Source organism: Otolemur garnettii, unplaced genomic scaffold, assembly GCF_000181295.1.
Source record: "Otolemur garnettii isolate 467f Iridium unplaced genomic scaffold, OtoGar3 scaffold00029, whole genome shotgun sequence".
Classification (NCBI taxonomy): domain Eukaryota; kingdom Metazoa; phylum Chordata; class Mammalia; order Primates; family Galagidae; genus Otolemur; species Otolemur garnettii.
In genome coordinates, this window is record NW_003852424.1 from 334,160 (window position 1) to 356,741 (window position 22,582).

A 22,582-nucleotide genomic window follows, 5' to 3' on the forward strand; every position below is an offset into this window, starting at 1 on the left:
TCCCTGACTTCCTTCTCAATCCTGCTGCTGTTCCCTCCATCTCAGCTTCAGGCAAATCAACATACCACCACCTGGCTTGTTGGCCCCTCCCTCTGCTTGTTGGCCCCAAGGCCCACAGCCTGTCCTTCAGCCTTAGGCCCAGCTCCCAGGCCGCCTGCAGCGGGTAACTGGACACTCTTTGCTCCTGCAGGTACCCTAAGATCAGCTCTGTTCACCCCTCCCAGATCTGCTCTCCAGAGCCCTAGGCAGACGGCCCTGGCCCCGTGACCCTGGCCCTGTGCAGTGACCTTCGCCTGTCTGAGCCCTGGTTAATTTTTGCCCAGTCCACCTGCTGCGGCTCCACCCCCTCAGGGATATAAGCCTGGGCCGAGGCTGCTCAGTCCTCTGCCTGACCTGAGCCACCCTCCCGCTCTTACTATGGCCAAGGGCTTCTACATTTCCAAGTCCCTGGGGATCCTGGGCATCCTCCTGGGTGTGGCGGCTCTGTGCACCATCATTGCCCTGTCCGTGGTGTATGCCCAGGAGAAGAACAGGAACATTGAGAGCGCTACCGTGAGCCCCACCCCCACCCCCACCTTGGCCACCACCTTGGACCAGAGCAAGCCATGGAACCGGTATCGCCTGCCCAAGACGCTGGTCCCCGACTCCTACAGTGTGACGCTGAGGCCCTACCTCACCCCCAATGCCGAGGGCCTGTACATCTTCCAGGGCTCCAGCACCGTCCGCTTCACCTGCACGGAGGCCACCAATGTCATCATCATCCACAGCAAAAAGCTCAACTACACCCTTAATCAGGGTCACCGGGTAGTCCTACGTGGTGTGGGGGGCTCCCAGCCCCCCGCCATTGACAGGACTGAGCTGGTGGAGCCCACCGAGTACCTGGTGGTGCATCTCCAGGGCTCGCTGGTGGAGAACAGCCAGTATGAGATGGATAGCGAGTTCCAGGGGGAGCTGGCGGATGATCTGGCCGGCTTCTACCGCAGCGAGTACATGGACGGCAATGACAAGAAGTAAGTGCCATGGCTCTGCACCTGTGGCTCAGTAGTTAGGGCACTGGCCACATATGCTGGGCTGGTGGGTTTGAACCTGGCCCAGGGCAAGTACACAGCAATGACAACTACAACAGCAACAACAGAAAAAATAGCCAGGCATTGTGGCTGATGCCTGTAGTCCCAGCTACTTGGAGGCTGAGGCAAGAGAATCACTTAAGCCCAAGAGTTTGAAGTTGTTGTGAGCTGTGATGCCACAGCACTCTACCGAGGGGAACATAGTGAGACTCTGTCTCAAAAAAAAAAAAAGGGGGGGATGGCGCCTGTGGCTCAGTGGGTAGGGGACTAGCCCTATATACAGGTGGCGGGTTCAAACCCGGCCCTAGGCCAAACTGCAACAAAAAAATAGCCAGGTGTTGTGGCTGGCGCCTATAGTCTCTGCTACTCTGGAGGCTGAGACAAGACAATTGCCTAGGCCCAGGAGTTGGAGGTTGCTGTGAGCTGTGTGATGCCACCGCACTCTACTGAGGGCGATGGAGTGAGGCTTTGTCTCTACAAAAAAAAAAAAAAAAAGGAAATGCCAGCCAGGTCCTGGATACCAGGACACAGAAGGATCTGCCAGAGGGTTTAGGTACAAGACCTTTGGACCTTCTGGGCCCTCAGCTGGCTCTTCCCTTTATCTAGGCTGCTGATATGGCTGCTGACATGGCAGATGGGGAGGGCTTCCCTAAGCCTTGTTGGGGAGTCAGGGATGAGGAGCACAAACAGGAGAATGGAGGCACAGGGGAGAGAAAGTTGCCCAAGGCCCCCAGCTAGTGCAGGGGTAGGGCCTGCTGGCCTCTGAGTCCAGAAGGTGCCCTGGCCTCCCACAGTCAGCTGGCCTGGCTGGGAGGGCAGGGATTAGGCTGGGACAGCCTTGCAGTAACCCTTTCCTAACACTCTGGTTTGGGCAGGGTGGTGGCCACAACACAGATGCAGGCTGCAGATGCCCGGAAATCCTTCCCCTGCTTTGATGAGCCAGCCATGAAGGCCGAGTTTAACATCACGCTCATCTACCCCTCAAACCTCAATGCTTTGTCCAACATGCTTCCCAAAGGTGAGTGGGTCTGTCTTGGGGCCATGCAGGGAGCAGGCCCTAGGGGCTAGGGTGCGGGGCAGAGAGAGAGAGCACCCACATGCCTGTGTGCTCCCTGCAGGTCCTCCTGTTCCACTGACGGACGACCCCAGCTGGAGTGTCGTGGAGTTCCATACCACGCCCAGGATGTCTACGTACCTTCTGGCCTTCATCGTCAGCGAGTTTAAGCATGTGGAGCAGCATGCATCCAATGGAGTCCTGGTACGAAGCTGGGCCCATGTGTCCTTTGCCTAGGCTGGCCCTAGCTTGAGGGAGATCCCTATTATTTTCCCTGTACCTGGGTCTGCGTTGTCAGGCCGGCGTTCCCATCCAAACTCTGATCTCAAGCTCGTGTCCTAAGCTCTGTGATCCTCAGTCTGTCAGCCCCTCCTCCTGCCCTAGGAGTGTCAGATAGAGGCTCTGCCAGCTGTCACTCTCCGAAGGCCCCTCTCTAGGCCTCACAGTGTCAGAGCCCCCTTGCCTGCCTGGCTCTGCTGACTGGGCTTAGTAGGTCCCTACACCAGGATCCTGTTTCTTCCCTCTGTGCAGATCCGCATCTGGGCCCGGCCCAGTGCCATTGACCAGGGCCATGGCAGCTATGCCCTGAACAAGACAGGCCCCATCCTAAACTTCTTTGCTAGACATTATGACACGCCATACCCACTTAGCAAATCTGGTGAGTGAGGGGCCCTGTGGTGGGAGGCAGTGGCTACACCCAGAGTCCCTCCTGCCAATGGCCTCACCTCTCCAGACCAGATTGGCCTGCCTGACTTCAATGCTGGTGCCATGGAGAACTGGGGGCTGGTGACCTACCGGGAGAATTCCCTGCTGTTTGACCCCACATCTTCCTCCATTGGGAACAAGGAGCGGGTGGTCACTGTGATTGCTCACGAGCTGGCCCATCAGGTAGCGGTCCCCCCCACACCCCCACCATAGGGAGTGCAGAGGGAGAAACAGACTCTGGGAGGAGGTAGCACAAGTCCTGGCTCTGCCCCGAGCTGCTGGGAAGGGCACCACCTGGCAGGGCAGCAGAGAGGGTGGTGATGATGCAAGAGAGGGGCTGGCACTCAGTGATGGATAATTCTGGGGATTTTAGTGCCTGGCAGGCTGGTATGGACTGTATGGTGACCCCTTTCCTGCAGTGGTTCGGGAACCTGGTGACAGTGGAGTGGTGGAATGACCTATGGCTGAACGAGGGCTTCGCCTCCTATGTGGAGTATCTGGGTGCTGACTATGCCGAGCCCACCTGGAATGTGGTGAGCCAGCTGCCCGGGGCCTGGGATCAGGGTGGAGGGAGGCCTGGCCACCCTTCTCAGGCCAACTTCCTGATGGCCACTGGGAATTTGCAGAAAGACCTCATAGTGCTGAACGATGTATACCGTGTGATGGCCGTGGATGCTCTGGCCTCCTCACACCCACTGTCCACTCCTGCTGAAGAGATCAACACACCAGCTCAGATCAGTGAGCTGTTCGATTCCATCTCCTACAGCAAGGTGCCAAAGGACCCTGAAGGGGCATGGGGAGGGCGGCTGTGCTCTGGGGGCACAGGGTCCTGGAGGCTGAGGGCAGCCTTCTGAGATCCTCACCCTCTCTCAGGGTGCCTCAGTGCTCAGGATGCTCTCCACCTTCCTGACTGAGGACCTGTTCAAGAAAGGCTTGGCAGTAAGTGCACCCCGTGGGCAGCCATGGGGGGGTGGGTTCCCTGAGGCCCCACCCCTTGCCCCTGTGCCCTGGCCTACCAAAGAGGCAAGAGTTTGCCCTCACTCTGCCTGTCTCTCCACAGTCCTACCTCCACACCTTCGCCTACAATAACACCATCTACCTGGACTTGTGGGAGCACCTGCAGGAGGTCTGTAGCAGGCAGCCCCCACGCTGTTCTGTTGGGGTCTGGAGGTGCTAGAGGTGCCTGGGGCAGCACACATGTGTGAGAACTTGCCTGGCTTGCTGTGGCCAGCAGCACAGGTCTGTTGGAGCCTAATGTGCTCATCTGGAACATGGGCACAGTGACAGCACCTGGGAGCAGGTGTTGTGAGACCTGACACTGAGACCCCATCTGAAGCTTTGCTCACTTGAAGCCAGCCCCCATGTGGATGCTGAGTTGGGAGCTGGGGAGTGTGTTTGTCTTAGTGATGAGGAAATGGGTCCTCAGGGTTCCTGAGCCCAAACAAGGCACTTAACTTTCCCTGCCCTGCCAGCTGCCTTGTGGCCTGGGTGGTCCCTGCACACAGCACCTATCCCCCCTTCCATTCCTCTGCACATTCCTCTGCACTGAGACCCACTGTCCCTACTGTGGGGATAATCTCCTGCCCTCCCCAGAGGCCACCACAGCCCTAGCCTTCCCTGGGGTTGGAGTCTACTGCAATCTCTATCACCCCCTTCTCTGCGGCCAGCCCACCTTCCTCTCTGAATCCTGGAGCCCATTGGTCCATCCAGCTGTGGCCCATGTTTGCTGCTGTCCTTCTGCAGGGCCAATCCCCCAGGGAGGGGATACCCGGATCTAGTCTAGTCTCAAGTCACAGCTGGGTTCTAGCTCACTGGGGCCAGCTTTTTCCTCCCCACTACCATTCTGCCACCCCTCACCTCCTTGCCCTGTCCTGGCTTTCCCCTCCCCTCCAAAGTCCAGCCCCACTCCAGTCCCTCCCTTCCCCTCTTCCTTCTCAAGACTCACTCGCTGCCCCCAGAGTTCTCCACTGTTGTCCCCTCTCTTGGCCCCATTCTCAGGTGACTCCTTTTTTTGGTTATTAAAAGGTTTTGTTGGCTTTTTGTTTTGGTTATGAACCTAAGCAAGGCTTGCATGGGAAAGATACAAAAAGACCCAAGGAAACAATGGCAACTGCCCCTAAGCCCAGCCCCCCACTCCCCAGTCTGGGTGCATTTCCTTCATGCCCCCCTGGGCTGTCCCTCGCTCTTGCCTGTGACAAAACCTGGATGCAGGGGTCCCTCCTGTCTCCTCTATCTTCTCATCCTCCTGGTATCCTTCAGGAGGAACCATGGGTACCCTCTCCCCGACACATACCCCTCAGGGTGTACTGCAGAATGGAGGGCCTGGGTTTGCTTAATTGATGCGGAATGAACCCAGAGGCTGGAAGGTCTCTGGCTTGTCCAGCACTGACTGAACAGCTGAGGAGAGGCAGAGCTGGACTGGACCCTGGCTCCAGAGTGCCTGCCCAGGGCTCATTCATGCCTCCCACACAGGTGGTACCAGGGGGTGGAGGCCAGCATGTTCAGGGGCTGCCCTGGATGTGAGGGGGCCAGGAGTAGCTGCCCCCTGATGGCCATGCTATCCTGCTGTGCACACAGGCTGTGGACAGCCAATCGGCCATCGAGCTCCCCACCACTGTGCGTGCCATCATGGACCGTTGGATCCTGCAGATGGGCTTCCCAGTCATCACCGTGGACACCAAGACAGGGGACATCTCCCAGGAGCACTTCCTCCTTGACCCCGAGGCCAATGTTACCCGCCCCTCAGAGTTCAAGTGAGTAGACAGAGTCCTTGAGGCCCGGTCAGGGTGGGTGGGGTACAGGGTAGCTGCTATGAGATGCCCTGATCATACTAGGACTGGTCTCCACAGCTGGGAGATTGGGGGCATGTGGTGCCAGAGCTGGGTGGAAACTGGGTGCAGGGGCTATGGCAGGAGCTGCCATCTCTCACCACATGCCTCTGGCCCTCTTGTTGCAGCTACCTATGGATTGTGCCCATCTCGTCCCTGAGGAATGGCAGAGAGCAGGAGGGCTACTGGCTGGAGGGCATACAGAAAAGTAATTCAGCCCTGCCTTAGCAGGTGCAGCCTACATATGCTGCTCACTCCTGGCCCATGTTCTGGGTGGGGGTGGGCCATGGCAAGCCTCTTCATTACTCTACAAGTCTCCACTTTGCTTCTGCCCAGCTTTGTGACTCTGGGCAAGTTACTGTCCCTTCCTGGTCTTCATGTCCTCTTCTTTAAAATGAGGCTAAGAACAACACCCCACTGGATCATGTGAGGGTGAAAGGAGAGAATCCACATAAAATGCTTAAAGCACAGTATGAGCAGCCCCACTCGGCCAGGTACTAGGGACAAAGGTTAGGACATGTTGTCCTCTGCCTTGGCCAGGGCTGCAGATAAAAGAGGATGAGCCATGACATGGCCCAGTGTTGTGCTGAGGCTGTGACAGTATGTTTGTGCCACAGAGCTCTGGGGCCAGAGAGCAGGAATGTCTGTTTCGTGGGTAGGTCAGGGAAGGCTTCCTGGGGGAGGCGGGCTGAGTCTTAGAGAAAGAATAGGTGTCAGGCAGGCTAATGCCACAGAGAACAGTATTCTGGGCAGAGGGAAGTGCAAGAGAACAGAGATAGGAGATAGCATGGGGACTGAGTGTGGCTGGGGCAGTGATGCCCCATGAGATGAAGCTGGTCCCCAAGGGCCCCTCAGGCTGCAGCAGACAGTGGTTTGGGTAGGTGGGAAGTGGATGGGTGATTGGTTCTGACTTGTGGGTATGACTAATGTTGATCTGGCTGTCAGAAGAAAGTATGGGAGAGGCAAGAGAGGAAAGGGGTGGCAGATAGCAGCCCCAGGAAGAGATAGCAATGTTGGAAGCTGAGGAACAGGAGGATGAGTTGCCTGGGTGGCTGAGTATGAATGGCTTGAGAGTGTGTTGTGGAGTTGCCGAGGCTGCTGGCAGTGTCTTGACAGAGTGGGCCCTGAGGTCAGAGGAGGCAGTGGGTCAGGGAGGCCACCTAGCTGTCCAGTCCTTCACCTCTTCCTTACTCCGCTTGGTGTTGCCCCAGAAGCTTGAGGGTGAGATGGTGCCAGGCTGCAGGGGCAGCTATTGTCACCAAGGCCATACAGAGGAGACTTGGGGTCAGCCTGTGGCCTCTCTGAGAAGCCCCACTCAGCTTTGGCCGCTTCCCCCCACCCCCAGCCCAGAATCCTCTGTTCAAAACGACTGCCAATGAGTGGGTACTGCTGAACCTCAACGTGACAGGCTATTTCCAGGTGAACTATGACGATGACAATTGGAAGAAGATTCAGGCTCAGCTGCAGGCAGACCCAGCGGTGGGTGTCCACCCCACCCTTGCCCCTGCCACTGCACCCTACCCTGAGTAAGGCACAGACTGCAAGGCCTGCTGCCCACTGCCAGCCCTTGGTCACGTGCTCTGTTTCCCATTCTAGGTCATCCCTGTTATCAATCGGGCGCAGGTAATCAACGACGCCTTCAACCTGGCCAGGTTAGTGCCCCCCACCCCCCACTTCCTGGCTTAGCTGTGGAAGCATCATGACTTGAGCAAGGCCAAGTCCGTGATGGATTGGCCTGGACTCCTTGCCTTCACTTCCTGTGTGCCAGGCACAATGCAGTGGGGTCCCTGCACACCTCTCTCTTGGTCCTATGCACCCATTTCACAGATGAGGAGCCTGACACCTTGCCTGGGGTCACTCAGTAGCCTAAGACAGCCAGACAGAGGCCTGTCCAACCCCAAAGCTATGTTCTACTCCATAGCACCAAGCTTGGCCCACTGTGCTAAAAAATATTTGGGGTGGATAGGACAGGAGGGATGCAGCGTGGATGAATACTTACTCAGCACTATGTTTGTGGCAAGGTGCTAAGCCCTCTGCCATGAGCTGTGTCACCCATAGACAAGGAGAAGGAAGGAGGAAGGAAAGTCTGGAGGGTCTGGCAAGTCAGCAGAGGCAGCAGAGTTCAGAGTTCTGGTATTTTGCTCTTCTGAATCTCAGCTGTCTCTTGTGAACTGTGTGGCCTTGGGCAAGTCACTTCACTCTTTGAGTCTCAGCTTCCTCACCTGTAAAATGTGGATGAACAACAAGGGAATGGCACTGGTGGTGGGTGAGGGCAGAGCCTTGCTTGTCATACCACCCAGCAGCATGGTGCAACTTCCCTGGGGCAAATGCTTGAGTTGTGGCAGTTGGTGCTCCGGGACCTCTGGCTCCGGGAGGGTGCCCAGGGACCCAGGCTTGAGGGCTTGAGCTGGGGTTCCCAGGCTAGGTCGGGGCTAGGTAGGAGTGCTGACTTGGGCCCCTCTGCTTGTCCCCAGTGCCCAAAAGGTCTCTATCACTTTGGCACTGGACAATACCCTCTTCTTGATCCAAGAGAGAGAGTACATGCCCTGGGAGGCCGCACTGAGCAGCCTGAACTACTTCAAGCTCATGTTCGACCGCTCGGAAGTCTATGGCCCCATGAAGGTATGCGAGGCTCTGTGGCAGGTTCCAGCTCTCCCAGTGCCTGCAGTCACACCATTAGGATGTGACTAGAAATGTTGCTCAGTCAGTCTTTCCCTGAGAGTGGACTGGGCAGAGGAGTAAGCAAATGAGAGGGAAATGGAGGTGGAAGAAGCAGGTGCTGAGAGCAAGAAGAGGTCGGGTGGGGTGCAGAAACATCACTGAGGCTTCCAGCAGCATTTGCTGATTTGAAGTATGGAAAATGAGTGCTTTCAGAAGGCACAGAAAAGATTACTGTGCAGAGAAAGAGATCTGTCTTTTATCAGTGTGTGGCTTGGGCACTCTTCCTCAGCCACAGGGGGGTCCTCTGCCCTACCTGGCCAGCCCCAACGCTGTGAGGGAGATACTGAGTGAATGGCTTGGAAGTATTTTGAGACTGAGCACAGAGGCCTAACTGGGGGCTGAAGGCCTTGTTTGAGAGTCCAACAGGAAACTCAGGTTCATTCTGGGTGAAGCTACATAGGATGTTCACTATATCCCATGGATGTTTATGTTAATGAAACTAGAAACAATAAACAAGGAGAACACAAAAATATTTAAATGTCCAACAATTGGGGATTGGCTAAGTTAAACTGTAGAATGTCCTTTTGATGGGATGTTATACACATATATCCATTAGATAATACTTAATGAGAACTTTTTAAATTACAAAATCTTAAGTTACCTATTCACATCCTGTTGTAGTGAGTGAGGTATTTTGGTAGATGAAGTTTTAACTTTTGCTTACCTTCCTTCCCTCAGTTGCTCCCATCCTCATGCAGTTAAATTGCAATATTTAGTCTCATCGGTATTTAGGGTGGTTATCTAAATATCGATCTTTGCTGAGCAACATGGAGTAGTATGCTTATATTCCATTTTTGCGCACGTTTTCAAATGCCCAACCTCATGTGCTGGCTTTGTTATCTCCTGGAGGCCTCCCTCATGCAGAATTGTGTATAGTGTATAGCTCTGTGCTCAGAGATACCCCCTGCCCCCCACCTGCTGTCTCAAATTTCCTCTTCCTGAATCCCACAGAATCTTTCTTGGTTCTGGTTCTCCCATCAGGGAGTGCATCTTGCAGAAGTTTTTGAGAAGGGGCTCATGAGAGGCAAGTTTTCTGAGTGTCTTGATTCCCCTCATGCACTGGATGGAGAGTTCAGATGGGTTTCAAAGTTTCTAGGTTGGAAGTCACTCCTCAGAATGTTTAAGGCTCCTGGTGGTGTTGTTCAGAAGCTCAGAGCCTTTCTCATTTCTATTCATTTTGAGTGTGATCACCTTTCCCTCCTGGAAGCTTTTGGGATAGTCTCTCAGTCCTGGTGGGCCTTTCCTCACCCTTCTTCCTTTTTCAGTCTGGACATTTACATCCTTATAGTATCAGAACGTTTTTTCCATTGCTGCTGCAAACTTTCTTCCCCTCCTTTTTCTCTAGTTATTTCCTTCTGGAACCCCTGTTAATCCAGCTTATTTTTCTTGCCTTGGTCTTCTAGCTTTCTTACATACTTTGTTTTCCAGCTTGCTGACTTATTGATATGAGCTTTGCATACCATCTTGCCTAGAAATTGTTCTCATTTCCTCCATCATATTTTAAGATTTCCAAATGCTCATTCTGGTTCCAGCACCTTATGTCATAGCTTCCCTCTTAGAGGGTATGTATTTACAGGCTTTACGGAATTTGTTTTTTCTTTTTTCCATTGACATGTTTCTTCTGAGTTTTCTATTTGTTTTGGGTCCATTCAAGCTGCCCCTTGGGATTTGGGAGTGAGATAACCAAAGTCACTGCAAGCTCCACGGGAGATGGGGTCTGACATCTGGGGGTGGAGATGGAGGAGACCTCATTATGGGGTGACTGGGTGCTGGTCCTCTTCATTGAGGACCCTAAAAAATTAATGTCCATGGAGTGCATACTCTTGAGACCATTCAGTTTTTCTGGAGAAGGCACTTCCATCTTATGCAATGAGGCTGGCCATGCTCACTTTCAGGGATCAGGGTGGAGAAGGGAACTGGGATACCACTGTTTAGTATGGAACCTTCCACTTCTCACCCTCTTTGCAATCCAGCAACCCTCCCACTATGTCTGGTGACTCTATGTTCTGACCTCCCTTGTCCAGTCTCTCCCATGGGGGAGGTGAGGTGTGGTGCTTGCTGCAGGGGGAAGAGGAGACCTGGGGGTTAATGACACCTTCTACAGACGTTAGCTCCATTTCCCTTTTACAGTTCCCACTTGCTTCCATTCCAGGCTGACCTGTCCCTTTACTCTGAGTCCTGTCACAGCCAGTCCTCTTGTTTTTACCTCCCTTCCTATAGATGCTCTGTCACAGACTCCCCCTCTACCACCCTGAGGCATACTCCAGCTGCCTGCCCCTTGCTGTGTCTGCTTCTCCCAAGCTCTTTGCCCTTGGGTTGGTTTCTTTCACATTTGGACATGTACTGAGGTTGGAGCAGAAGTCAGTCAGCCAAGTCGAACCCAAGTTCACAGAGACATTCAGTAATACAAGGTTGGACTTACATTGCAACATTAGGGGCAAAAGTAGCATGCAGAGTTGTAGCTGTGCTAAGTTTAAAAAAAAAAAAGGAAGTGTAGACAAAAGAAGGAATAAACTCACCAATTTGGAAATCATAGTTTTGGTGAGCTCCTGGGTGTTTTTTTACTTTTTTTTTTTTTTTTTTTAAGAGACAGAGTATTGCTCTGTCGTCTTTGGTAGAGTGCCATGGCATCATAACTCACAGCAACCTCCAGCTCTTGGGCTTAGGTGATTCTCTTGCCTCACCCTCCCAAGTAGCTGGGACCTCAGGTGCCCACCACAACGCCTGGATATTTTTTGTTGCAGTTTGGCCAGGGCCGGCTCAAACCTGCCACCATTGTTTTATGGGACCAGCTCCCTACCCTCTGAGCCACAGGTGCCACCCTGTTTTTTTACTTTTTGCTTATGCTTTTCTGTGTTTTCTATGCATGGAATACTATAATAGAGCGGGGAAACCTACTGCTCTGTATTCAGAAATGGTGTCTCAGACAAAGAATGTCAGAACTGACCAGGGCTTTGAAGAAAAGGGATCTCAGCGCAGTCACTGATGCACTGGCCCCTTTGAACACTTCTGTCCTTGGTGAGGCCCTGGCCTCTGACTTCCCTTCTAGTGCCTGCCCCCACCCCCAAATCAGAAGCTCCATGGGGCTTGGAGCTCCATGGGGACGTGAGTCTTTGAATGGTTCATGTTTTCCTTTCCCCAGAACTACCTGAAAAAGCAGGTCACACCCCTCTTCCTTCACTTCAGAAATATCACTGATAACTGGAAGGAGATCCCAGAGAACTTGATGGACCAGTGAGTGTGGCTCCTCATGGGTCTGGAGGTTTTGGGTAACCTGGGGAGTTGAGAGCAACACCCCAGCAGTGTCTGCCCTCCAGGGGCCCCTAGGCAGGGGAGACCCTCAACCAGGAGCAGGGGCCCTGCCTTGAGGCCCTGTGTAGCTTGTGAGCCCATCTGGCCTCTTTATAAAAAGGCCCAAACTGGCACTATGAGGCCACCTCTCTGGTGAAAGGCCAGACAGCTCCAGGTGTTGCAGCCATGTCTGGACCCTGTGCCAGCCCCTTGGGTTCCTGGGCTGCTTTGGGGACCAGGAAAGCTCAGGCACAAGGCAAATGGGGGAGCCCCAGAGGCTGAGAGGGTTCCCAGAACTTCAGATGGGGCCCCAGCCAAGTTGCGCATTGGGAGTGAATCATGGCAGGAGTCTGGGTCAAGCATGCTAACTACGAGTCCCACTGGGCAGGTATTGCGAGGTTAACGCCATCAGCACTGCCTGCTCCAGTGGGCTTCCTGAGTGCCAGCAGCTGGTCTCCAGCCTTTTCAAGCAATGGATGGAGGACCCCGGAAACAACCCGTGAGTGTCCTCTGCATCTTCCTGGGGATCTTCCTCTGCACCTACATGGTATCTGGGAGCCTGTGGCCCTTCCCGTAGCAGGCCCTGATCCACACCTGACATCCCTCACACCAGGATCCACCCCAACCTGCGGTCCACTGTCTATTGCAACGCCATCTCCCAGGGTGGCGAGGCAGAGTGGGACTTTGCCTGGGAGCAGTTCCGAAATGCCACGCTGGTAAATGAGGCTGACAAGCTCCGGGCAGCCCTAGCCTGCAGCAGCGAGGTGTGGATTCTGAACAGGTGAGACCAGCTTGGAAGGGGCTGTGCGGTCCCCTTCTCATCCATGCAGCCCTCACAGACCTGCTGAGGTTGAGGATGTAGAGGCTCAGGGAAGCAAAGCAACTTGCCCAAAGACCAGACTTCAGTAAATGACAATGGCAAGATCTACACCCAGGTCTGGGTCCACATCCTGGCTCTTGGCTGCTGTAGCCTCTTAGCCTCCCCTACGACAACTCACTTTCCTCTCTGCCACCAACTTTGACCCAAGTCCTTTGGAAGGTCCAGTTGGGCACCCTTCCAGCCCCACTGGGCACTTCACATGACATTACCTGGATCCTTAATGTCAAGGTCAGGGGTGGCCACCTTCCTGGTGCCAGGGCTTGGAACTTTAGCCCTTCATGTATTCATTGTTGAGTATTTCCATGTCAGGCATGAGTCCTGGCACAACCAGTGACCCCATGGCCCTGCTTAGGTAACTTAGTTTCCCATCTACAGGGGGAGCTATGACCCAAGGGGTCCCTCAGGTGTCAGCATGCCAAGGGGATGTGGAGAGGATGCTAGAGGAGGTGATGTGTGTGGGAGAGTTGGGTCCTTTGCGGCCCTTGGTTTATCTTCAGAATGTTCTGACTGTAGCCTTCAGAGGTGGTTACTGAACCTGTATCCTGCCACCCAGGTACCTGAGTTACACCTTGAATCCCGACTTGATCCGTAAGCAGGATGCCACCTCTACCATCTCCAGCATTGCCAGCAATGTCGTCGGGCAAACCCTGGTCTGGGACTTTGTCCAGAGCAACTGGAAGAAGCTCTTTGAGGAGTGAGTCTGCAGAGAGGCAATCAGGGACACAAATGCTGTGGCAAGGCCTGGGGCTGGTTTGTGACGGGTGGAGGTACTCACAGGCACTCACGGGTACATGCCACATAGGGGTGGTCAGATGTTGGCTAGTGGGGGTGGGAGTGTTCTGTGGGAGAGAGGGCAATTCAGGACTTTGTAGTCAGGCCTCTGTTGGGTACCATTTCCCACATCCTAGTGGTGTCCCCTGGGGGGTGTCATTTCATCTCATCTATAAGGAGCAGCTGTAAGGATTCAGGGCCACCAGTGGGCACTGAGGTTAGTTTCCAGCCTTCATGCTCCTCTCCCTGCTCTGCAGTTACGGTGGTGGCTCGTTCTCCTTCTCCAACCTCATCCAGGCAGTGACACGACGGTTCTCTACAGAATACGAGCTGCAGCAGGTAAGAAGTTGTCCAGCAGCTTTTCACTCTGTCTGGTCCCTTCCCAGTCAGTCACAGCAACATTGGCTCTGTGTTGCCAAGCCTTCCTCATTTACAGACCATTTAATTCCAGAACTTCATCTTGACATTTTTGCATAGGAACAAACATAAAGAGGATGATATAATGAACCTCCATGTACCCTTTACCCAGGTTCAACAATTACCAACATTTTGCCAGTTCTCTTTTGGGATGAGCCGTTTTACAGCAAATAAGTGTCATGTAATTTCACCTGTATATGCTTTAGTCATATCTAAAATGAAGGCATTTTAAAAACATAATCACATGGTCATTAGCAATCCCAAGAAAATGAGCAATTCTTTACTATCTATCATCTTACCAAGGCCATATTCAAAACTTTTAAGTTGTGGCCAGGTGCAGTAGCTCACACCTGAAATCCTAGCACTCTTGGAGGCTGAGGCAGGTGGATTGCCTGAGCTCACAGGTTCGAGACCACCTTGAGCAAGAGCAAGAGCAAGACCCCAGCTACTCAGGAGGCTGAGGCCCGAGAATTTCTTGAGCCCAAGAGTTAGAAGTTGCTGTGAGCTATGACGCTAGAGCACTCTACTGAGAGTGACAAAGTGAGACCCTCTCAAAAAAAATTTGCTAAGTTTTTATTTATTTATTTATTTATTTATTTATCATCATCATTATTTTTGTTGTTGAGACAGAGTCTCACTCTGTCACTCTGGGTAGAGTGCTGTGGCACTATAGCTCACAGCAACCTCAAACTCTTGGACTCCAGTGATCCTCTTGCCTCAGCCTCCTGAATAGATGGGACTATAGGTACCTGCCATAACACCTGGCTATTTTTAGAGACAGGATCTCACTCTTTGGTCAGGCTGGTCTCAAACTTCTGAGCTCAGGTGCCCTGGCCTCCCAGAGTGCTGGGATTACAGGCATGAGCCACTGCACCCAGCCCTCTAAGTTGTTTTCAAGTTTTTTTACAATTGATATATAAGTTTGAATCAGAAGCCAGACAAAGCCAATGTATTGCATTAGGTTGATTCTTTTTTTTCTTCCTTTTTTTCTTGGAGACAGGATCTTGCTCTGTCACCTAGGAAGCAAGAATGTAGTGGCATCATAGTTCATTTCTTTGAGATAGTCTCACTCTGTTATCAAGGCTAGAGTGTTGTGGTATTGTCATAGCTCAAGAGCAACCTCAGACTCCTGGGCTGGAGCCATCCTCCTGCTTCAACCTCCTGAACAGCTGGGACTATAGGTGCCTGCCACCATGCATGGCTGATTAATTTTTTAATTATTGTTTTTTTAACTTAAGGTTAATTTGAGGATAAAAAGAAATAGGTTACAATGTTTGCATTTGTTAGGTAGGGTCCCTCTTATAAATGTGTACTGCCCCCAAGAGCTATGCCATAAACCCTAACATCGAGCCCATTAAGTGGGAGGACACCCATCGCCCTCCTACCTACCCTCATTCCCCCAACCCCCACCTTGAATTGATTTGAGTTTTTCTCTTATGTGGGTATGTTATTAGATCATCTACTGGTTTTATTAGAATTGGGTACATTGGATTCTTGCTTCTCCATCTTGTGATACTTTACTAAGAAGAGTGTGTTTCAACTCTATCCAGGTTAATACAAAAGATGCAAAGTCTCCATATTTTTTAATGGCTGAATAGTATTCCATGGTGTACATATACCACAGTTTGTTAATCCATTTATGGGGTGATGGGCACTTGGGTTGTTTCCACATCTTGGCGATTGTAGTTTGAGCTTGTAATAAACTGATTTTTTATCTCCTGGGTAGATGCCTAGTGATGGGATTGCAGGATCAAATGGGAGGTCTGATTTGAGTTTTTTGAGGATTCTCCATACTTCTTTCCAAAAAGGTTGTATTAGTTTGCAGTCCCACCAAAACAGTGTAAAAGTGTTCCCCTCTCTTCACATCTTTGCAAGCATCTGCAGCTTTGGGACTTTGTGATGTGGGCTCTTCTCACTGGGGTTAGGTAATATCTCAGGGTGGTTTTGATTTACAGTTCTCTGTGATCAGGGATGATGAGCATTTTTTTCAAATGTTTGTTAGCCATTTTTCTGTCTTCATCAGAGAAGGTTCTCTTGCCCAGTGGTAGATGGGATTGTTTGTTCTTTTTTGTTGTTGTTAATTCGAGTTCTCTGGAGATTCTAGTTATCAACCTTTTGTCAGATTCATACCATGTGAATACCTTTCCCATTGGGAAGGTTGTCTTTTTGCATTAATTGTTGTGTCCTTAGTTGTGCAGAAGCTTTTCAGCTTAATTAGGTCCCATTCATTTTTGTTGTTGAGAGTGCTGGTGAAGTCTTCATCATGACATCTTTCTCCAGCCAATATCATCAAGAGTTTTTTCCACACTTAATATTTATATCGTTTCATGTCTTTGACTTAAATCTTTTATCCATCTTGAGTCAATTTTTGTGAGTGGTGAAAGGTGTGGGTCCAGTTTCAGTCTTTCACATATGGTTATTCAGTTCTCCCAGCACCATTTATTTATTTTTTTTTGAGACGGAGCCTCAAGCTGTCCCCCTGGGTAGAGTGCCATGACATCACGCTCACAGCAACCTCCAACTCCTGGGCTCAAGCGAGTCTCCTGCCTCCGCCTCCCAAGTAGCTGGGACCACAGGCGCCCGCCACAACGCCCGGCCATTTTTGGTTGCAGCTATCATTGTTGTTTGGCGGGCCCGGGCTGGGGATTCGAACCCGCCACCTTAGGTGTATGTGGCTGGCGCCTTAGCCGCTTGAGCCACAGGCGCCAAGCCGCACCATTTATTAAATAGGGATTCTTTTCCCCAGTGTATGCTTTTGTTTGATTTATTGGATGGAAAAAAGAGACTGGTTTTACCTCATGGTTTTCTATTCTGTTCCATATGCCTATGTCTCCATTTTTGTGCAAATACCATGAGATTTTGATCACTGTGGACTTGTAATATAACCTGAAGTCTAGTAGAGTGATGACGCTTACTTATTTTTATTACTAAGAATAGCCTTGCCTATATAGGTTTTTTACATACAAAAGTGCTATTTTTTCTGGTTCTTCCGAGTATGATGTTGGTATTTTAACGGGAATTGCATTGACTCTGTAGATTGCTTTGGGTAGAATAGACATTTAAACAATATTGATTCTTCACAGCTAGGACTATGGTATGTTCTTCTGTTTGTTAATGTCTTCTGTTATTTCTTTTCTCAGAGTTTCATAACTCTCTTTATACAGATCTTTCACCTCTTTTGTTAGGTATATATTTAGATATTTCATTTTCTTTGAAGCTACTATGAAGGGAATTGTGTCCTTAATTTGCTTCTCAATTTGGCTGTTATTGGGATATACAAAGGTTACTGATTTGTGGACATTGATTATTTTACATCCTGAGACATTACTATATTTCTTGATCACTTTCAGGAGTTTTGTGGTTGAGTCTCTGAGGTTTTCCATATCATATCATATATCATATCCTATCCTATCATATCATCAGCAAGGAGCAAGAATTTGACCTCCTCTGAAGACTTCACCAGGGATCTCAACATGATTTGGATGCCCTTTATATTCTTCTTTTGCTGACTGCATTGGCAATAACTTACAGCACTATGTTAAATAGTAGTGGCGATAGAGGACAGCGTTGTCTGATTCCAGTTCTAAGGGGAAAAGCTTTCAGTTTTACTCCATTCAGTATGGTATTAGCCATTAGTTTATCATAGATGGTTTCAATCAACTTAAGAAATGTGGCTCAGCGCCTGTGGCTCAAGTGGCTAAGGCGCCAGCCACCTACACCTAAGGTGGCAGGTTCAAGTCCAGCCTGGGCCTGCCAAACAACAATGATGGCTGCAACCAAAAAATAGCCAGGCGTTGTGGCGGGCACCTGTAGTCCCAGCTACTTGGGAGGCAGAGGCAGGAGACTCGCTTGAGCTCAGGAGTTGGAGGTTGCTGTGAGCTGTGATGCCACAGCACTCTACCGAGGGGGACAGCTTGAGGCTCTGTCTTAAAAAAATGAAATGTGCCACTTAAGTGTTCTTGTTAAAAAAGGATACTGAATTTTATTAAGTGCTTTTTCTGCATCTGTTGAAGGCAGTGGTTCTCAACCTTCCTAATGCCATGACTCTTTAATACAGTTCCTCTGGGTTGCGACATACAGGTCGAGAACTGCTGTATTGAAAGGATCATATTATCTTTGCTTTTGCTTCTATTGATATGGTGAATTACATTTATGGATTTTCATATGTTAAACCAGCCTTGTATCCCTGAGATGAAGCTTATTTGATCATGATGTATAATTTTTTTTATGTGCAGCTACAATCTATTAGCCAAGTTTTATTGAAAATTTTTGTATTGATATTCATTAGTGAAATTAGTCTCTAGTTCTCCTTTTTAGTTGGGTCCTTTCCTGGTTTTGGAATCAGGGTAATGTTTGCTTCATAGAATGTGTTGGGGAAGTTTCCTTCTCAGTGTTTTGGGATAGATTCTGCAGAATAGGTATAAGCTCTTCTTTGAATGTTTGACATGATTCTGATGTAAGGCCATCTGGTCCAGGGCTTTTTTTTTTTTTTCTGGGAGATTTTTTATTGTTTCTTCAATCTCGGTGCTTGATATTTGTCTGTTCAAGAGATATATTTCTTCTTGGTTAAGTCTAGGGAGATGGTGTGATTTCAGGTATTCATCCATTTCCTCTACATTGTCAAATTTCTGGGCACAGAGATAATCTCTTATATCTCTGTGGTATCAGTTGTCATTTTCCCCTGATTCATTTTTAAAAATAGAGATAAAATTCATGCACTATAAAACTCACAATTTTAAGTGATTTTCAATATATTTACAGGGTTTTACACCCATCCTCACTTTCTAATTCCAGAATATTTGTCTTGCCCCCCAAAGAAAACTTTCACTTGTTAGCAATCACTCCTCATCCCCACCTTGTCACCTCAGACCCTGAAACTGCTCATCCATTCTCTGTCCTTGTAGACTTGCCTACTCTAGGTATTTCACAAGATGGAATCACACAGCATGTGGCCCTTTGTGTCTGGCTTCTTTGCTTAGTATAATGTTTTCAGGATTTATGCGTATGGTAGCATGTGTCATTCTTTTTAAAGACTGAATAATTTCCATTGTATAGATATATTGAATATTGTCCATCCATTCATTGGTTGATAGATGTTTGGGTTGTTTCCATGTTCGGATTCCTATGAATAGTGCTACTATGAACATTTGTATAGAAATTTTTGTACAAACATATGTTTTAATTTCTCTTGGGTACATACCCAAAAGTGGAATTGCTGGGTCATTTGCTTATTCAGTTTAACTTTTTGAAAAACCACCGAAATGTCTTCTAATAGCAATGCTTAAGTGTTCTAATTTCTATACTTGACAATACTTATTATTTTCCTTTTTTTCCCTTTAGTGCATGTATATTCATGTACTAAATGAATATATATGTACTAGTATGTAGGAAGTGATGTCATTTTGGTTTTGAGTTGTATTTCCCTAATGACTAAGGACATAACACTGAGAATCTTTCATGTGCTTATTGGCCATTCATGTATCTTTGGAGAATTATTTATTGGAACTCTTTGCCTTTGTTGTTAAAGAGTCTCTCACCTAGATTGGCCTAGAATTCCTGGGCTCAAACATTCTTTCACCTTCGCCTCCCCAAGCAGCTGGGACTACAGTGGTGTGCCACTGCACCTGGACCTTTGCCTATTTTTAAATTGGGATTATTTGTCTTTTTATTGTAAAAATTGTATGAGTTTTTTGGGTTTTGAGTCATGTTCTTTTACCCAAAGAGGAGTGCTGTGGTGCCATCATAGCCCCCTGCTGCCTTATACTCCTGGGCTCAAGCAATCCTCCTACTTCAGCCTCCCAAGTAGTTGGGACTACAGGCATCCACCACCATGCCTGGCTAATTTTTCTATTTTTTTTTTCTTGTAGAGATAGGAGCTCAATTTTTTTCAGACTGGTCTCAAACTCCTGAGCTTAAGCAATCTAAGGGTTCTTATATATTCTGAATACTAGACTCTAATCAGAGATATGATTTGAAAATATTTCTCTCCTTATATGGATTGTCCTCTCCTGATAGCATCTTTGCAGTCTTTGGATACGCCAGAGTTTTTTATTTTGATGAATACAGTTTATCGGTTTTTCTTTGGTTGCTTATACTTCAGGTGTCATATCTAAGAAACTATTGCCTGATTCAAGATTTACACCTATTTTTTTCCCTAAGAATTTTGTTGTTTTCATTCTTACATGTAGGAGTTGGGTCTACTTTGACTTAATTTTCACATAGGCTATGAAGTAAGGGCCCAGGTTCATTCTTCCACATGCGATTATCCAGTTGCCCAACACCATTTGTTGAAGAAAAGCTATGCTTCCCATTGAACGATCTTGGCAACTGTGTTGACAATCAGCTACTGTCAACACAGGGTTTATTTGTGGACTCTCAATTCTATTTCATTGATCCACATGTCTGTCCTTATGCCAGTACCATATTGTAGCTTTGTTTTGAACATGGGAAATGTGAGTTTTCCAGCTTTTCAATATTGTTTTGGCTATTCTGGGTCCCTTGCATTTCCTCATGAATTTTAGGATCAACATGTCAATTTCTGAAAAAAAAGTAATTGAAATTTTGATAGGGGCTGCTGTTTTTTTCCTTCTTTTTTTTGAGACAGAGTCTCACTTTGTCGCCCTTGGTGGAGTGCTGAGGTGTCATAGCTTACAGCAACCTCAAACTCTTGGGCTCAAGAGATCCTCCTGCCTCAGCCTCCCAAGTAGCTGGAACTACAGGCACCTGCTACAGCACCTGTGTATTTTTTTTTAGAGATGGGGTCTTTCTCTTGGTCATGCTGGTCTTGAACTTCTGAGCTCAAGCAATCCAACTGCCTCAGCCTCCCACAGTGCTGGGATTACAGGCATGAGCCATCATGCTTGGCCAGGACTACTGCCATTTTAATAATATATCTTCCTGTCCATGAACACAGACTTATTTGGGTCTTTTTCCCTTTTATTTAGGTGTTCTTTAATTTCTTTCAACGACATTATAGAGCAGGGGTCCTCAAACTTTTTAAACAGGGAGCCAGTTCACTGTCCCTCAGATCGTTGGAGGGCTGGACCGTAGGCCCTGGGAGTCGGCCCATAGGCAGTGGCGGCAAAAACACCCAGCAGGCTGGATAAATGTCCTAGGCAGGCTGCATGTCTCCTGCAGGCCATAGTTTGAGGACGCCTGTTTTAGAGTTTTCAGTATGACAGTTTTGTACTTGTTTGTCAAATCTTTTTGCCAATGTCCCAGGTGTTCTGTGGTACAGGTATTTTATTCTTTTTGATGGTATTATAAATGGTATTGTTTCCTTAATTTCATTTTCAGAGTTTTCATCACTAGTATATAGTGATGCAATTGATTTTTGTATACTGCTTTTATATCCGGCAAGTTGTGGGGAGGGCAGGCAGAATTCCTTACAATTTTATGTATTTCATGTCATCTGCCCATATAGTTTTATTCTTTCCTTTCTGGATGCCTTCTGTTCCATTTTCTTGCCTAATTTCCCTTGCTAGAATCTCTAGTACTAATGTGTCTTACAAATTATAATGGTCTTTTTTTTTTAACGTCATTTATTTATTGAAGCAATTGGATTATTTTTGGTTTAGAAATTTCTGAGTTTTAGATTTGGCTAGTGGCTTCCATGTGATGTTTAATTCTTACCTCTCATCCCTTACCTCTCATTATTATTATGAGATAATAATTTAATTAAAACCGAGGGTCAGCTCTATGAAATACCACACAGTAAGGCTAGATACCTTCCTGAGCCAAATCTCACCTGGGGTTGGTATTGTGTGGTCTCTGAGTAGGCAAGGACTCTTCCATGGGGAGAAGTGAAGGACTGGTCCTCCCTGTCCTTGGGGGTCCTAAAATGGGAGTGGGAAACTGGAGCACTGGGAGACCCAGCCAGAGGATAAGAATCTTTGTTTTCTGGGCAGCTGGAACAGTTCAAGAGGGACAACCAGGAAACTGGCTTTGGCTCAGGCACCCGGGCTTTGGAGCAAGCTCTGGAGAAGACAAAGGCCAACATCAAGTGGGTGAAGGAGAACAAGGAGGCGGTGCTCAAGTGGTTCACTGAGAATAGCAAATAGTCCCTGGGCCTTCCAGTTGCTGGGCCCCCAGGCCAGATGCCCACATGCATCTGTCCCAGCGGCCTGGGCCAGGACCCCATTCCTTAGCCTGAGACACTACTGTGGTCCCCTCTGCTCCACCCTTGGGACCAGTCTAGTTCTGATGGCCAGGCTGTCCTAGCAGGTCCCAGCCCCACCCTTCGTGCCAGCCCTGCCCCAGGCCTGTTACGGTGTTTGTCACCCAGAGCCCTGGGGCTGATCTCAGGGAAGCCCAGTTCCAGGGCCAGATGAGCAGAAGCCCCCAATGGACAATGGACGGCCTCGGGGGCCACCCTGCACCCTCTCTCACCTTCCTGTAAAGACCCCAACCCTGAGAAATCAGTGGGGCAGCAGATCTGCATATTTTTTTAAGAGAAAATGTAAATAAAGGATTTCTAGATGAATTTCAAGAGTCATTACTAAAAGTAAAGCAAAAGTGGGTCAAGCCACAGCTGGGGAGGCTGAGGCGGAGGAGAGCTGGGGGATGGGCAGCAGTGGGGCCTGGGAGGGGACTTGCTGCTGCTGGCCCTTCCTGGGGTCACCCTGAACCTGGGCTATAGGCATCTGCTCCTGGGCTCATTTCAGCCCAAACTGGCAGCTGGAGATGTGGGGTGGTGGGGAAGCACTCCCCTGGTGGGAGGGTGGGAGGGGGTCCTGGTAGAGTGCAGGGGGCTCTCCAGAAAGCATCCCCTTCCTATACCACAGAATACCTGGGACACTGGCAACACTGGGTCAGCACAGGGAAGGAGCAAGCCCAGGCCCAGGCCTGG

At 49.4% G+C, this 22,582-nt stretch overlaps 1 protein-coding gene across 1 annotated transcript; it reads left to right on the forward strand.

Annotated features, from left to right (window-relative positions):
- The first annotated feature begins 384 nt into the window (after window positions 1-384).
- ANPEP (alanyl aminopeptidase, membrane) lies at window positions 385-22,216 on the forward strand. The gene is made up of 20 exons (XM_003788624.3): window positions 385-1,010; window positions 1,943-2,085; window positions 2,186-2,325; window positions 2,653-2,779; window positions 2,855-3,009; window positions 3,246-3,359; window positions 3,453-3,596; window positions 3,700-3,765; window positions 3,887-3,952; window positions 5,404-5,579; window positions 5,783-5,862; window positions 7,000-7,133; window positions 7,251-7,306; window positions 8,129-8,276; window positions 11,518-11,609; window positions 12,055-12,165; window positions 12,280-12,447; window positions 13,100-13,240; window positions 13,575-13,656; window positions 21,642-22,216. The coding sequence occupies exons 1-20, from the start codon at window positions 418-420 to the stop codon at window positions 21,792-21,794; spliced, it is 2,889 nt and encodes a 962-aa protein (XP_003788672.1). The 5' UTR covers window positions 385-417; the 3' UTR covers window positions 21,795-22,216.
- The last annotated feature ends 366 nt before the right edge of the window (window positions 22,217-22,582 follow it).

Excerpts from the sequence above, each read along its gene's own strand:
- ANPEP (XM_003788624.3), top strand. The coding sequence starts at position 418 with ATGGCCAAGGGCTTCTACATTTCCAAGTCCCTGGGGATCCTGGGCATC. Across the intron at positions 3,953-5,403 it reads TGTGGGAGCACCTGCAGGAG|GCTGTGGACAGCCAATCGGC; the intron begins GTCTGTAGCAGG and ends CTGTGCACACAG. Across the intron at positions 5,580-5,782 it reads ACCCGCCCCTCAGAGTTCAA|CTACCTATGGATTGTGCCCA; the intron begins GTGAGTAGACAG and ends CTCTTGTTGCAG.